At 41.3% G+C, this 18,038-nt stretch overlaps 1 protein-coding gene across 1 annotated transcript in view; it reads right to left on the reverse strand.

Moving 5' to 3' along the window:
* The window catches only part of naa25 (N-alpha-acetyltransferase 25, NatB auxiliary subunit), a 59,956-nt gene that overhangs the window by 14,262 nt on the left and 27,656 nt on the right, over positions 1 to 18,038 (reverse strand). Inside the window, exons 10-17 of the mRNA XM_084046114.1 lie at positions 12,753 to 12,925; positions 10,879 to 10,991; positions 8,451 to 8,658; positions 7,160 to 7,249; positions 6,377 to 6,557; positions 4,655 to 4,754; positions 2,462 to 2,613; positions 1,530 to 1,655 (exon numbers count right to left, since the gene is read on the reverse strand). Coding sequence (XP_083902240.1) covers positions 1,530 to 1,655; positions 2,462 to 2,613; positions 4,655 to 4,754; positions 6,377 to 6,557; positions 7,160 to 7,249; positions 8,451 to 8,658; positions 10,879 to 10,991; positions 12,753 to 12,925 — 1,143 coding nt within the window. The remainder of the gene's footprint in view (positions 1 to 1,529; positions 1,656 to 2,461; positions 2,614 to 4,654; positions 4,755 to 6,376; positions 6,558 to 7,159; positions 7,250 to 8,450; positions 8,659 to 10,878; positions 10,992 to 12,752; positions 12,926 to 18,038) is intronic.

The raw sequence follows: 18,038 nt of genomic DNA on the forward strand, positions 1-18,038 counted from the left end.
CTTATAAGCTATATATTTGTGGGATGCGTAGTAGCTGTAGATATTCCTCTACACTTATTCAGTGAGAACATCGCTCCTCCTGACCTTGCCTTCAACTCCCTAGGAAAACGCCGTTCGCAAACCTCGCCGCGCTGCGAGGCGTTGTGAGCTTGTAGATCGACTATTTTTGGCTTAAGTTCTCCTCAGAAAAGGGATGCTAGTGTTCAAGTGGTTAATGTAAAAAAGAAAATCACTTCTCACACAGATTTGGCGGCCCTACCTGTAGTAACTCTGAGGACCCCCTAGGGGTCCCGGCCCCCCTTTTTTAATTGACTTGGCACTGAATGAGTTAAAATAACTAATAACCGAAAATAGCAGATCTATAAGCTCACAATCCGTCGCGCGATGTGCTGCGACGTCAGACATCTCTCTCTCTCTCTCTGATGATGTGACAATAAATCAAATTGTTCTATACCACTGTTTCTCAAACAGTGGGTCGGGGACACATTTTTATGGGTCAGGAGTAAATAGCCCTTTATTTTTTCTGTTTCCTACATTTTGATTTCATTATTATTTAAAAATAGTTTTTTTTTAAATCCCCAAAAATGCAAAAAAAAACAATCATGAATTGAAAATTTCAATGATTTTTGAATTAATAAAACAAAATCTAAGAAATCCCATACATCAGAAAACAAGTGAAGTAGTGAAAACAACCAATCTACAAGCTCACAAACAGGGCTGTGAATCGTCTGCTATCTCACAAATCCATTCCATTTCTGGGGACACCATTCCCATCTACTCCAGTCTGCTGCTTTTATCGTTGCAAAGGTTTTATCAACTGATAAGCATGTAAACGCACAAAGGTAAATCCAAGACAACACGTCTCATTTATTCCCGCTTGCACACATTTTAACTTGTACAAAACGTATTAACTTCTGAGTCTGACACAGTTACTTCTCAGTTACCAGAACAATACATTAAAGTGATAAAACTGCTGTAACATAAATAAAGTGGGTAGGCTTAGGCTATCTGCCAGCACAGAACTTGCCACTTCTCAAACATTTTATAATAACAATAACAAAAAAAAAAAGAAAGAGAATCTATTCTGAATCGTCCAACATTAGAATAGCGATTTGAATCGATTTTTTTCTGACACCCCTACTCACAACGCGTCGCATCGAGGCCCGTTGTGAGCTTGTAGATCGGCTATTTTCACTAGCCTGGGTCCTGGGGCAGATCATCAAATTTGTCTTTTTGGGTCTGGAGGCTAAAAAGGCTTGAAAACCATTTTGTTCTATAAACCATTTTGTTCTATATTTAACCCATTAAGACCTGGAACGCATCTGTGTCACTTTAGATTTCTTTGGCTATTCAAAAATAGCAGACCTACAAGTTCGTAGCGCTACGAACTTGTAGGTCTGCTATTTTTGAAAAAACGTGAATTTTTTTTTTTAATATTTTTTTCAAAAAGCTGTTAAAACATTTTTAAGAATGGCCTCAGGCCTCAATGGGATATATATGGATATATATATACACATATATATACGCACCGGTCCTGAGGGTCCCAGCTGGTGCAGACGGTCAGGTCTCTGTTGTCTCGCATTAGAGCCCAGGGAATATCATCGTCCTCTGGACACAAACCCATGGCCTTTACACTCTCCTCCAAACTCAACACGCTGGCCAGAGCCACAGAACACAGCAGTTAGGAATCCTTTACATGTTCAAAGTGTTTATGTGTACATTGATACAGTGTTCTGTTTAAGTCAGGAGTTCCCACACATTTTTAAACCCAATTCAATCTGTGTAAAACGCATCGGTGTCATTTTAAAGATTTCTTCGGCTATTCAATTATAGACACACATATATATATATATATATATATATATATTTGAAAGAAAACGTTTTTAACTCCGATCTGTGCTTCTGGGGGTCCCTGGAACAACATATTCTGAGATGGGGGGGTCCGTGGCCAAATACATATAATTTTGGGGGTCCTTGACATGGAAAAGTTGTAGCACCACTGATATAGAAACATACTGTTAGGATTTAGAAAACGTTTTTTTAGATATATTAGATATGTATTTCAAAATGTTTTGTTCCAGGGACCCCCATCTCAAAATGTGTTGTTCCAGGGACCCCCACCTCAAAATGTGTTGTTCCAGGGACCCCCCAAAAGCAAAGATTTGAGTTACAAATGTTCACTTAAAAAAAATAACATATATTCAAAGATTTGCACACATTTCCAAGATTTTTCAAAAAACTGTTAATTTTGTTTTTCTAATTGAAAACATTTCCAGGAATTTCATGACCGTGGGGAACCATGTGTTGTGTACACACACACACACACACACACACACACACACACACACACACACACACACACACACACACACACACACACACACACACACACACACACACACACACACACACACACACAACACACACACACACGCACACACAAACACACACACACACTCACATGTCAGCTTCTAGGATGAGGTCCAGCAGCATCCTCTCCGTGCGCACCTGGGCGAAGTGCAGCGATTGGTTGAGCCTGGTCCGGAGCGCTATGAACTCTGGGATTTTTTCAAACGCTCCGTACTTGTACGCCTGGATTATATACTCTGAGGTCTAGAGTGGAAATGAATGGTAAATGAAAGAGATGTCAGACAAGAAGAGGCAACAAAGTGGGAAATAGATAAAGAACTACCGAGGCACCAAAGTCTGACGTCATTTACGCCAGTGGTTCTCAAACTTTTTCATGTCAAGGACCCCCAAAATGATATGTATTTGGCCGCGGACCCCCATCTCAAAATATGTTGTTCCAGGGACCCCCCAGAAGCAAATATTTTAGTTACAAATGTTGGCTTTAAAAATATATATATTCAAAGATTTGCAAAAAAAAAATCACAACTTTTCAAAAATAGCAGATCTACAAGCTCATAGCGCGGCACTCGGTGCCGCGCTATGAGCTTGTAGATCTGCTATTTTTGAATAGCCAAAGTATAAAAGGTCATAATTATTGTGATGCTATATTCACACATTTTGTTGGGTACCCCCTGGAACCCCCTCAAGTACCCCTGGAAGTCCCCGGACCCCACTTTGAGAACCATGGATTTACGCATTCCTACCTGGGTCACGTTTTTTTCTCTCCCTCATTCTGAATTCCCATAGACGTGTTTAATATCACGGCTTATAAGAACTGTGTTACAAAAATAAACAAATGATCCCGGCGGTTTGACTCTTATGGATATGAAGAATCAACTGGCGGTGAGAAAACTCAAACGCTACCGCTGCTGATTTTACTTAGAAATTCGCCAGAAACAGACTGCATGGATTAAAGCAAAATAAAATCTCACGACTGAAAGAAAGCGTATGGCCAAGTCTTATTATGTGATTTGTGAAACAGTGTGAAAGGAGCCCCTCCCCACACTAGCGCCGTTTCCTAAACAATTAACACAATATGTAAAATGAATCTTGATTATGTCTTAGTAATATTGTTCCTGCTGTTCTACATACTGCCAACCAGGTGAAGAAATCACAGATTGAGGCTTTAAACCTTAGCTTTTATGACATATCCGAGACCCTTAGGGTTTCAAGGAAAATGCTTCTAAACATTTTGCTAGCTTGACCACTTCAAATGCTCCGATCTTTGAAAATATTAACCGGAAATAGCCGCATTGAGAGCTTGTAGATCGGCTATTTTCGCAGCGCAACGTGAAGATTCCATAGAAGACATGCTGGCTTCTATGGAATCCAAAAGACTGACAGTCGTGGCGACTTGGAACTTTAATTCATGAGACTGTATCGAGGGACACGGTGGCGCTGTCGCCTCACAGCTAGAAGGTCCTGGGTTCGATTCCAGCCGGGGACGCTGTGGGCGCTGGGGGCGTGTCTTCTCCTCCGCTCCATCAGCGCCCATACCCTAGGTGGGGTTGGTGAAAGGGCCTACTCTGTGTGGAGTTTGCATGTTCTCCCCTTGTCCCCTAGGGTAGTTAATACCCTCACAAAAACATGCAGTAATCCTGGTCTCTCTACTGCCTCCCCCTGGTCAGCCGGGGCGCCTGATGGAGGGGAAAGGAACTGGTTGGAATAACGTGTTCCTTCCACGCGCTACGTCCTACCGGGGGGAGTTTCCCCTGTCAGGTGATAAGGTGGTCAGTGGCTCTCATGCATTGAAGGAGGCATGAGCTCGACTCTGGGCTCTCCCTAGGCTGATGGGGGGAGTTTAGTGCCCAGGATCACTTAGATAATTGGCACCGGGTGAAAAAGGGTTACAAAATTGTGGGATAAAAAAAGAAAAAAGAAACAGACTGTATCAAATATAAGTGACTGACTATCATAATCGATACAGAACCTCCTCCCTGACAATATCACAGAGACAGTTTGTTTATTTTTGGACCACAATTCTTATATGAGACGATTCTATGATGACCCAATGTTATTCTCCATAGAGAAATGACTTCTACCACCCAGAGGATGAACGAGTGACGCCAGGACTTCCGTGCAGAGCTTGCAGATCTGCTATTTTTGAATAGCCAAAGAGATCTTACAATGACACAGAGGTCTTAATGGATTAATGAATTATTCGGATTTGCCTGCAGTCCCAACAAGACCTAAGAATGGATATATGAGTATTATTAGTATGTAGACGTTTAGTAGACTGACTTACATCTTTTTGGTTCGAGTGGAAAAACCTGAGGGAGAAATTACACGACTGGGAGGCAGCAGCAAACTGACCCAAAGACTCTGCATAGCGCGTCAACACGTACCTGAGAGAGAGAGAGACAACAATGTAATCCAAATACATCCCAAATTATAACAAATCTTGGTTATTCTTATTTTTTTAAACTTTTTTTTTTTCTCCTCAACTTAGTCATCATGTCAATTAACCCATTGAGACCTGAAGCCGATTCTACATGTCTCCTAAATCCCAACAGTTTTCTGAAAAACGCATGTTTCTATATCAGTGGTGCTCAATATTTTTCATGTCAAGGACCCCCAAAATTATATGTATTTGGCCGCGGACCCCCATCTCAAAATGTTCTGTTCCAGGGACCCCCCCAGAAGCGAATATTTGAGTTAAAAATGTTCGCTTGAAAAATATATATATATTAGAAGATTTGCACACATTTTCGCGAATTTTCAAAAATAGCAGATCTACAAGCTCATAGCGCGGCACTCGGGTGCACAGGGTGTGTTGATTAAATCCTTGGTTCTCAAAGTGGGGTCCGGGGACCCCCAGGGGTAGTTGAAGGGGGTTCCAGGGGGTCCCCAGCAAAATGTGTTAATATAGCATCACAATAATCATGACCGTTTACACTTTGGCTATTCAAAAATATTAAAAAATTGTGCAAATCTTTGAATATATATATATTTTTAAAGCGAACATTTGTAACTTAAATCTTTGCTTCTGGGGGGGTCCCTGGAACAAAAATATTTTTAGATGGGGGTCCGCAGCCAAATACATATCATTTTGGGGGTCCTTGAGATGAAAAAGATTGAGAACCACTGGTTTAGATAGACAGATGAACGTCACCAGTCGCAATCAAAGTGAATCGATAACAAAGGGGGAAGCGAGGGGGGGTGAAAACGAGCGCTCCTTTTCCAATTTCCCCTAACACATACATACATATATATACACACACACACACACACAGCTAAAATGTAAAATGACAACAGACACTTTCCTGGATTGAATGGGTTAACACATTGGCTGCCATCTTTTTTTTTTTTTTTTTTTCTACAGTAGACTGCCAGACTTTTTCAATGGAAAAAAAAAAGTACTCAGGAGCCGAGATACAGAATTTTTAAGTTTTAAGTTACAAGGAAGTGGATGGGAGTCTAAATCTTCGAAAAAATCATATCTCCTTGGTCTTTGGGTCAAATAAAAAATAAACCTTTATTTCTAAATTTGTTTATTTTTTGAAAGAACGCAGATCTGCGTTCTTGGCACTCAATGTGTTAACACATTGAGTGCCAAGAACGGTCCGGACCGTTTTTCATAATCCAAACAAGGTGTGCCAAAAACGGTTATGGCTGTTTTTGGGAAAAAATATGAAAAAAAAAAAAAAACAGCACCAGGAGATATCATTTTACGAAGATTTAGACTCCAATCCACTTCCTGGTTAAGTTATGACTTCAAAAGCCTGTATCTCGGCTCCTGTGTACTATGGAACGGATTACCGAATGTTTTTAATCTTTTTCCCCGGATTGTACGAGACCTCTATGTGTGTAATGAGGGGATCACCGTGAGGACGGTGATCACTGAAAATGTTTTGTGACTACTTGAAAAAGGTCCAAAAATGGTTAAAATTCCAGGCACTGGAGGTACCCTGTTTTGAAAAACCCCTGGCACTCAATGTGTTAAGAATGAAGTTGTAGTTGCACTGACCCGATGGTGTCGTGTTGAACGTGTTTAGCATCCAGACTGGAGTACAGGTCCACCACGGGCTCAAAGGCTCCCAGGCGACAGTAGAGGATCAGCATCAACAGCTTGAACTGAGCGTTGGAGGGGCTGTGAGACAGGCCCTCCTGGAGGAGACCCAGGCCCTGCCACACCATGCTCACCTCCCCTAACACACACACACACACACACACACACACACACACACACACACACACACACACACACACACACACACACACACACACACACACACACACACACACACACACACACACACACACACACACACACTGAAATCTATTTGTTTGTGTCCAGTAGAGGGCGCTCATTTACGAACACACACAAAAAACAGCTAAAATATAGAGATAAGAGGTTTCTGCCCGACAACAACGATTTACAAATACTTCTGAGAGAGACAGAGAGACAGACAGAGACACAGAGACACAGAGAAAGACAGAGACACAGAGAGACACCGAGAGAGACAGAGACACAGAGACACAGAGACACAGAGAAAGACAGAGACACAGAGAGACACCGAGAGAGACAGAGACACAGAGACACAGAGAGAGACAGAGACACAGAGACACAGAGAAAGACAGAGACACAGAGAGACACCGAGAGAGACAGAGACACAGAGACACAGAGAGAGACAGAGACACAGAGACACAGAGAAAGACAGAGACACAGAGAGACACCGAGACAGACAGAGAGACACAGAGACAGACAGAGACAGACAGAGAGAGAGATGAGAAAGAGTGAGAGACTCACCCGTGTCCGTCCAGAGGTCAACGTATACATGAGCTGCCATGAGACAATACATATCTGAGAACTGCAACTCCGTCTTCAGAGCCGTCTCTCCTGTAGAGAGACATGTGTGTCATTTATCTGTGTCATGTAGAAGACATTCATTCATCTGTGTGTCATTTATCTGTGTCATGTAGAAGACATTCATTCATCTGTGTGTCATTCATCTGTGTCATGTAGAAGACATTCATTCATCTGTGTCATTTTAACATTTCTTTAGAGCCGTCTCTCCTGTAGAGAAGACATTCATTCATCTGTCATTTTAACATTTCTTTAGGCAACATTTGTAACTCAAATCTTTGCTTCTGGGGGGTCCCTGGGAAAAAAACATTTAGAGATGGGGGTCCGCGGCCAAATACATACGTACAAATGTTTTCTAAATCCTAACAGTATGTTGTTATATCAGCGGTGCTACAACCTTTTCATGTCAAGGACCCACAAAATGATATGTATTTGGTCGCGGGACCCCATCTCAAAATATGTTGTTCCAGGGACCCCCAGAAGCACAAATCGGAGTTAAAAATGTTCGCTTTAAAACACACACACACACACACACACACGCAACGAACGATAGCTTGAACGTAACAGTTTCAGGACGTGAACGAGCTTGCAGCACTGCTTCAGCCCAGCCCTGCACATGAACTCTGCAGCCGCACTGAAGCCCCAGACAGACGCTCTGCTTACAAATTCCGCGATTTTCGCCATTTTTTTTTTCTCACACGCCGTTAGGAGAAGCCCCCAAGGTTGGCGCCCTGTGCTGCACTGCTTTTATCCGCCAGATTTGGACGTTCACGGCATATTTTGCACCGTTATGGTGCGTTCATCATCGGTGAAGAGTGCCTCTTAACAGCCGCTGCTGGCTGCGTGCACGCAGCGAGGCGATGTGAGGCGACGCGAAGCAACAATCACACAATCACGTGCAGCATGCGTCCACTTCCCCTGCGCATAATGGCTGTACATGGGGCCGACGCATGCTTTAGTGAGAGTGTGTGAGTGTGGCTTCAGGAAGTAAATTCCTAGCCTCGATCTCCAGGCTTTTATGTTTTAGTTTTGCTAAAAAATAAAAGCTTGGAAATTCCTGTCCCAGCTGTTGGTACGCAAAAGCGCCTCGCGTCGTCTGATGTGCCGCGCATTATTTATTTTGGGTGCGCATGCGCACCTGCGCACCAATTATGTGCACCCCTGCATTTAAGCCATAACTAAGCTAAGTTTGAACGTAGTGTGAGGTGGTGCGACTGGCTCCTGATGCTCTTACCAAACTGTAGCCCGTGACGATAGTGAGCTTTAAGTTCTCTGATGAGCCGCAGTTTCCCCTCTACGTCCAGCAGATGGTGCAGTCCCAGCGCGCGGCTCAGCTGGCAAACACATAAATGTCTCTGTAGGGCTTTGGTGTCGGCGGGAAACGCGAAGCCGTCCTCCGCCTCCTCGCCCAGCGGAACCGCTTCCCCCAGACGGTTAATAAACTGGAGAGAAAAAAAAAAACAAGAGCGTCAGTTCAGGGATATTCTCTTTGGTTACCTTAAAGGTAGGGTAAGTGATTTTCTTTGGTTAAAATAAGTGTTAAATAGCTCTATATTGTGATAGTACTCATTGCTATAGAGTGTTTGTTCAGTAAAAGGAGTCTCCTTGTCTCTCCAGCTCTTTATTAAACAGAAAATGCATTTTTGTTTCAGTTTCATTTCCAATTTTATCCAATCAGGACAGAGAACTCAATCAGGATATAGATTAAACAAGTGAAATTGGAAGTGATGACACTAAGAAATGAGCAGGCAAAATTGGAACTGGAACACTATAAAAATGAAGCTTAAAAATGGGTACTTTCTCCTGATTGGCTGAGATTTTGACACCTACCGGAAAATGTATTTTCTGTTTATTAAAGAGCTGGAGAGACAGGGAGACTCATGTTACTGAACAAACACTCTATAGCAATGATTACTATCACAATTTAACCTTTTAACAAAATACTTTTTGTTTTAACCAAAAAATATCACTTACCCTACCTTTAACAAAGATTGTTAAAGGTAGGGTAATTCAAAAATAGCAGATCTACAAGCTCATAGCGCGGCACCGAGTGCCGCGTGAGAGTTGGCTTAACTAGGCTTGCCCCTCTGCACCAGAAGCAGACGAGAGGGAAAAAACTCAAACCGATTTGCTGTGTCCAAACGAGCTAAACGGCCAACCAAGGAGCTCAACCTCTCCAGCCTCTCCCAACGGGCAGTGGCTGGCGGAAGCCGACGAGCATGTTTGGTCGGCTTTTCGACCCTTCCCTACAACTTACGGCCCGACACGACAGTGTACCCACCGCCCATTCCACAACAGATTTTCTAGCGATTCGCAGCGAAAATGACTGATCAGACGCTCCCGATCAAAGCACTCCATTCCAGTACTCCACTCCAGCAGTTTTACCCAGCACGCTGTGAAACTTGATTGTTGACTATGATTCTGGAGAGGTTATGTTCTCTGTTTGAGTGATATCACTTGATCAATCCTTTTTTAACATTTAGTTTTAACATAACAACAGTAATAAAAAGTAAAACCACGACTGCGGAGCGCGCGCCACATGTTGTACGGGCTGACACATTGTCCTGTCCGCGTCCTGAAAGACTTCATTAAAATGCTCCGTCACCGTCATGCACACAAGTATCCTCCTATAATTTGACAAACCTCTGTCTGTCTGTAGTGCGTGGTGCACGGTCTCATGGTGAAGCTGCCCGGTTCTCCTCAGTGGTTGGAGCAATTGCTCTGAATTTGCACACAGACATTGACCATTACCATCTGAACTTAACTGTGAAGCCCGTTTCTCAATTTCATCAAATCTCAGCTATTTATTAGCGTTTTAAAAAACAACCGGAGATCAAACTGCGCATGCGTCGCATCCTATCCAAACACCCATTCTGCTACACAGTTGTTGTTTGCGTCGCGGCTCCGTGGTGTGTGTGTGTGTGTGTGTGTGTGTGTGGGGGGGGTGGGTTGGGAGATGATCGCACCACAACTCGGGTCCGCGGCCGTGTATGCGCGGACACACACGTGCGCATGCACGTTGGGGAGGCGCATGTCAGAATGTACATTATTTGTGTTCGCGCGACGGCCGTGTGTGTTCGCGACGGGGGACGGCTCTGGCCGCATGAGGATGTACCGTTGTCGTTTGCGTCGCGGCTCCGTAGTGTGTGTGTGTGTGTGTGTGCTTGCGACGGCTCGCACGCATGTGTGTTGGCGACGGGGGGGCGGCTCCTGCTGTTACATCTGTATATGCGCGTGTGTTTGTGTGTGTTCTGTGCCTCCACAACGCGCCGATGGGATGTGCGTGTGTGTACACACTACAAACTCACTTTCCATCCCTGATAAACTGTCTGTTCACAGCGCATAAGCCAAACTGCACACTTTGGGCGCTCATATGCCCCTACGGGTATGGTCTAGTGTTTATAAATACCTTGTGACTGTTAAGTTATATCACCAGCCGATCAAACAATACCATTTGAAACTCAAGTGACAGATTTTGTCTGAATATCAACACTCGCTTTTGCGTCGCGACGCGAGCCTCTCTCTCGCAGTACACCTTTACCTGAACGTGTTGGTCAGAGGACAGCAGATATATAGTTTACCTGAACGTGTTGGGTCAGGGGACAGCAGATATATAGTTTACCTGAACGTGTTGGTCAGAGGACAGCAGATATATAGTTTACCTGAACGTGTTGGTCAGAGGACAGCAGATGCAGGTATATTTTAAGGTCAGTGATGCAGCACGGTTTGTCTCCAAACTTCCCAAAGAACTGCACCATCAGCTCTACGGGCTCACCTGCAACAAATAAGCAGTGGTTTAAAAAAAGTGTGAAATGTTAAAGTTCTTAAATCTTACAGGTAGGGTAAGTGATTTTCTTTGGTTAAAATAAGTGTTAAATAGCTCTATATTGTGATAGTACTCATTGCTATAGAGTGTTTGTTCAGTAAAAGGATTTCAGTTTCATTTTCAATTTTATCCAATCAGGATAGAGAACTCAATCAGGATATATATTAAACAAGTGAAATTGGAAGTGATGACACTAAGAAATGAGCAGGCAAAATTGTAACTGGAACACTATAAAAATGAAGCTTAAAAATGGGTACTTTCTCCTGATTGGCTGAGATTTTGACACCTACCGGAAAATGTATTTTCTGTTTATTAAAGAGCTGGAGAGACATGGAGACTCATGTTACTGAACAAACACTCTATAGCAATGATTACTATCACAATATAGTGCTTTAACCTTTTAACAAAATACTTTTTGTTTTAACCAAAAAATATCACTTACCCTACCTTTAAAGTAATACAATGCAGGTCCACAAATAAAAAAAAAATTAGCAGCCTTTGCTGGTCATTACCGTCACTGCAGGTTGTTCGTTTATTCCTGCGTTACCCAGAATTCCATTTGTTTTCACCGGAAGACGGAAGCGTTTCAAAAAGCGTTCTTTTAATTGTTTTATACGATCTGTGGATCGTTTCTCTTAGCCAGTGGAGCTTTAGTTACCGTGAGCTGTGTTTTTCTTTTGCTGTTGTTTTTCGATCTTCAAATCCTACAATCTCTTAAAAACAGCGTGAGATTCCTTTTTGTTATTAGCGCGGTAGTTCCTGGCCAAACAGGAAACCGGTGCACTTCCGTTTCTGTTTTCCGGCCGGATGACGTCATTTTCGCGGGAATGACTACCCTAGCCACTGTTTCAATAGAAAATAGTTTATAAAAGGCTTTCGGGGGTGAAATGCATGGAGTGGGTGTTGTGAAACATTTGCCACTCACAAAAGATATACAATTTAACAGTTTTGTTGAAAAAGTTACCAAGTATTACTTTAAGAAAGTAGCAATAAACAACTAGAAAGTACTGTTCCTGAAGAAACAGTGTGGGATCGCTAAGAATGTTGATAGTATCACACTAGAAAGTACTATTCCTGATTAATTCTGTCTTACCTATTTATATTACATATTGTGATGTCATGTGAAGCTTGACCAATCAAAAAACGGGCGGAATAATAACTAGAAAATGTGCTCCTCGGAGCACAGGTCTCCGCCAGTACTGTTCCTGATTAATCCTGTCTTACCTATTTATATTACATATTGTCACGTGTCACTTGACCAATGTTAGCTTGGCTGATGGAAGCTCACTTCAAAAAATATAAGTGACACACCTATTTATAGGTTTCTATTTCGTCATGCGTCTCGCTAGCCAATCAAAGCACACCCTTTCAACATAGTCACGTGAAGCTTGACCAATGTTAGCTTGGCGGACACACGGAAGGACGGAGACGAAAACATACTCTCTCTACCTCTGGCGGAGACAATAATAACTAGTGAAGATAACATTAGTGTGATCGCTAAACCCTGTTGTGAATGCAACTAAAGGAATTAAGTCAGAATTTAAAAAACCTTGTTGCACACGTGTGTGTGTGTGTGTGTGTGTGTGTGTGTGTGTGTGTGTGTGTGTGTGTGTGTGTGTGTGTGTGTGTGTGTGTGTGTGTGTGTGTGTGTGTGTGTGTGTGTGTGTGTGTGTGTGTGTGTGTGTGTCTGTGTGTGAGTGTGTTTTGCACCTAGCTGGCTGGCTTCAGGACAGCCCCTCTCTCTCAATCTGTGTATGAGTTCAAGACGGGCTAGATAAGGGCCTCTGAGCTGACGGGATTCTTTGGCATCCTCCCCCTTGATCCTCTCCTCCACGAACGTCACCACTTCAGCCACAGAGCAATGCACCGTACCCTCAGGAGAGCTGCAGAGAAACACACACAGAGACACGCCAAGTATTCTAATGTGAATGTGGTGGCAATTCAGGGACGTGCCGGGCCCCTAATTCAGCCTCTGGGAACCTCAGATAGAGAGGGCCCCTAAGGTGCGCGGCCAACGGATTTTTTTTTTTAACCCTTTAAGACCTGAAGCCGATTCTACAAATGTCTTCTAAATCCCAACAGTTTTCTGAAAAAAAAAACCTATGTTTCTATATCAGTGGTGCTCAATCTTTTTCATGTCAAGGACCCCCAGAATTATATGTATTTTGGACGCCGACCCCCATCTCAAAATGTTTTGTTCCAGGGGACCCCCCAGAAGCAAAGAATAGAGTTAAAAATGTTAGCTTTAAACAATATATACACTGCTCAAATAAATAAAGGGAACACTTTGATCCCTTAATTCTTTTGAGTTTTTTCATGAACTGTGTACATAATGCTAACGAAAACTGCTCAAAAGGATTAAGGGATCAAAGTGTTCCCTTTATTTTTTTGAGCAGTTTATATATTCAAAGATTTGCACGCATTTTCACGATTTTTCAAAAATAGCAGATCTACAAGCTCGTAGCGCGTAGATCTGCTATTTTTGAATAGCCAAAGTGTAAAATAATGCTTTTTTAGCTCAAATCAAAAAGTGACACAGATGCGTTCCAGGTCTTAACCCATTTAGACATTCTAAAACCTAACCATAGTTTTCTGAAAACGTTCAAATTCTTACAAAAAAAAAAAAATGATGTTACTACATTATAGCAACAACTAATGAGACACAGAGGTGGCATCCGGATTGAAAGGTATAACAACGTATATTTAGCAACATAGTCTCGCGTAGCCAGACAACTATTCCACAATCTCTGAATGCTATATAGAGTCTGGAACAAGGGGCAAGTCTTAGATATTTACGATGAGGCCGACAAAATGGCCAGAGTGGCGCTGTTTTACCCTGCGCCGACCTGCGGTGTCAGAAAGAATTCATTTTAACGCAAGTGAAAGGGTTTTTTGACAAACTTTAGACTAGATTTTCTTACCGTAATAAAAATGGTAATAAATTCTATATGCTTCCAGTCGCTAGTTTAAAGTCTCCTTTCAATCATCAGGATATTCGTTTTGCTAAATTATGGTCCTATTTATTTTAAAATTGACGATAAAGTAGGCTATTCTCTAGGAGGGGCAGGATGATTTGATTGACAAGCTACACAACCAATAGCATTCATTCCCCGCCCCCCGCTCTTGATTGACAAGCTACCCAACCAATAATGGTCTGGTCTCATTCTGACGCGTATTGAAAGATGGCGGACCTACAGTCTTGGCACAATCGGCTTCATTTTCGGTCTGTAGAAAGCAGCGGAGTGGGTTTGTCCATCTCATTTATACAGTCTATGGTCTGGAACTACAACTCCCAAAATCCGAGAGAGGAAGCTGGCACTTCCATTCACGAAAATATATTTTAAAATATCTTTACACTTTACTTTTTTAATTTCCATTTCTGCTAAGCAGCAAGCTATGTAGACTTAGATGATTAGTATTTATATTAGGATACATTTGCGCGACTGTAAAGACTAAACAGAAGTGGAGAGAGGAGGCTCCACATCCGGTTTATATTCTGATCATGATCAGAGCTTCTGAGTCCCAGACTGTATGACCGCAAACATTTGTAAATTGTGGGAGGCAACAGTCTGGTAACACGAGACTAGTAGCAACATGTCTCAATGGGGCTTGGGGTGGGCTAATGTGAATGTGGTGGCATAAAAAACTAACAAAAAGAAACATAGGCCGGCTGTGGCTCAGGAAGTAGAGTAAGGCCTAGGCTACACGTACATGGATCTTTTTCTAAACGCACATTTTTGTGTGCGTTTGGGCCTTTCAGCCACACGCAAACGGTGTTTTTGGCCGCTAAAACGGATATTTTTGTAAACGGATAAATAAGTGAAGGTTTTCCAAAACATGCGTTTCAGTGGATCTGTGTGGACATGTAATCCGGAGATTTTGAGAAACGATGACGTCATCGCGCATTCGCACATGGTCATTATAATAATAAATAAACAATATAATAATACACACCGGACCGCTCATGGTCATTATAATAATACAGGAAGAGAGAGAGAGAGAGCAACACTTACAGTCTATGAAACAAGGCACGCTCATTTATGGCAAAATAATGTCATAATTAATAATAAGACAGTGGTGGGAAAAGTAGCTCATTCACTGTGTGACGAAAACCCTTTTTCTCTGCACCGAGTAGAGCACACGGCGCGCACACAGGTTGAATGTGGGGTCTGTGGTCCTAAAACACAATCGCCCCGGGTCAAAATCAAGCGACCATGCGGCCGCGGGTGGCCCGCTCCAAAGGTGCGTGGGTGTACAAATGGAGAGTTAAATTAACATTGATTTTACAATATGAATTGGGGTCCCAGAGACATACATGCCATTAAATGGGGGTCCGTAGCCCTAGTGCATGTCAAACTGAGGGTCCTTGAAATTAAAATGGTTGAGAATCACTGCTAGAGAGCCATAAAAATCTTCTCTTATTGGGGTCCCTGGCTTATCTTCTCAAATGGGGGTCCGTGGGGTAATAAGCGTCTATTTGGGGGTCCATGACATGAAAAAGTTTGAGAACCACTGCTCTACTGAACCATTGTGAAACCTTACAGTAGACTATACAGTCTACTGAACCATTATGGATCTTGCAAGAGGAAAAGCTGCAGAGAAATTATTTACAAGAGAGCTCCTTTAATTATCCCATTATCCCAGGAATTTCTTAGATTCCTTTGGCTATTCAAAAATAGTACATCTACAAGCTCATAGCTTTTAGATATGAGCTTGTAGATCTGCTATTTTTGAGAAATCGTGAAAATGTGTGCAAATCTTTCAACATATATTTTAAAGGGTAGGGTAAGTGATTTGCAATTATTCAAATAATTGCAAAATGGGTCTATGTTCTGATAGTGCTCGTTACTATAGAGTGTCCTGTCCATATTAGTAGTCTCCTTGTCTCTCCAGCTCTTTATAAAACAGAAAATGCATTTTCGTTTCAGTTTCATTTCCGATTCCATCCAATCAGGATAGAGAACTCAATCAGGATATAGATTAAACAAGTGAAATATGAAGTGATGACACTAAGAAATGAGCAGACAAAATTGGAACTGGAACTGAAGCTTAAAAATGGGTACTTTCTCCTGATTGGCTGAGATTTTGACACCTACCGTAAAATGTATTTTCTGTTTATTAACACATTGACTGCCTAGATCGAGTTAACTCGATATTACCGTTTCATCACTTGCCTGCCAAGATCGAGATACTCGATTTTACGCAAAAAATCATTTTTTCCAAAAAAAAATATATATTTTTTTTAATTTTTTTTATTTTACCCAAAGACCAAGGAGATATGAATTTTCGAAGATCTTTACTCTCATCCACTTCCTTGTTAACTTAAAACTTTAAAATTTTGTATCTCGGCTCCTGAGTACTTTTTTTTTTCCAATGAAAAATCTCTGGCAGAAGACTGCAAAAAATCTGAAATAATTCTGGCAGTCAATGTGTTAAAGAGCTGGAGAGACATGGAGACTCCTGTTACTGAACAAACACTCTATAGCAACGATTACTATCACAATATAGTGCTTTAACCTTTTAACAAAATACTTTTCTGTTTTAACCCAAAAATATCACTTACCCTACCTTTAAATATCACTTACCCTACCTTTAAATATCACTTACCCTACCTTTAAATATCACTTACCCTACCTTTAAATATCACTTACCCTACCTTTAAATATCACTTACCCTACCTTTAAATATCACTTACCCTACCTTTAAATATCACTTACCCTACCTTTAAATATCACTTACCCTACCTTTAAATATCACTTACCCTACCTTTAAATATCACTTACCCTACCTTTAAATATCACTTACCCTACCTTTAAATATCACTTACCCTACCTTTAAATATCACTTACCCTACCTTTAAATATCACTTACCCTACCTTTAAATATCACTTACCCTACCTTTAAATATCACTTACCCTACCTTTAAATATCACTTACCCTACCTTTAAATATCACTTACCCTACCTTTAAATATCACTTACCCTACCTTTAAATATCACTTACCCTACCTTTAAATATCACTTACCCTACCTTTAAATATCACTTACCCTACCTTTAAATATCACTTACCCTACCTTTAAATATCACTTACCCTACCTTTAAATATCACTTACCCTACCTTTAAATATCACTTACCCTACCTTTAAATATCACTTACCCTACCTTTAAATATCACTTACCCTACCTTTAAATATCACTTACCCTACCTTTAAATATCACTTACCCTACCTTTAAATATCACTTACCCTACCTTTAAATATCACTTACCCTACCTTTAAATATCACTTACCCTACCTTTAAATATCACTTACCCTACCTTTAAATATCACTTACCCTACCTTTAAATATCACTTACCCTACCTTTAAATATCACTTACCCTACCTTTAAATATCACTTACCCTACCTTTAAATATCACTTACCCTACCTTTAAATATCACTTACCCTACCTTTAAATATCACTTACCCTACCTTTAAATATCACTTACCCTACCTTTAAATATCACTTACCCTACCTTTAAATATCACTTACCCTACCTTTAAATATCACTTACCCTACCTTTAAATATCACTTACCCTACCTTTAAATATCACTTACCCTACCTTTAAATATCACTTACCCTACCTTTAAATATCACTTACCCTACCTTTAAATATCACTTACCCTACCTTTAAATATCACTTACCCTACCTTTAAATATCACTTACCCTACCTTTAAATATCACTTACCCTACCTTTAAATATCACTTACCCTACCTTTAAATATCACTTACCCTACCTTTAAATATCACTTACCCTACCTTTAAATATCACTTACCCTACCTTTAAATATCACTTACCCTACCTTTAAATATCACTTACCCTACCTTTAAATATCACTTACCCTACCTTTAAATATCACTTACCCTACCTTTAAATATCACTTACCCTACCTTTAAATATCACTTACCCTACCTTTAAATATCACTTACCCTACCTTTAAATATCACTTACCCT

The sequence above is a fragment of the Gymnoscopelus microlampas genome (assembly GCF_963454915.1).
Source record: "Gymnoscopelus microlampas genome assembly, chromosome: 21".
Classification (NCBI taxonomy): domain Eukaryota; kingdom Metazoa; phylum Chordata; class Actinopteri; order Myctophiformes; family Myctophidae; genus Gymnoscopelus; species Gymnoscopelus microlampas.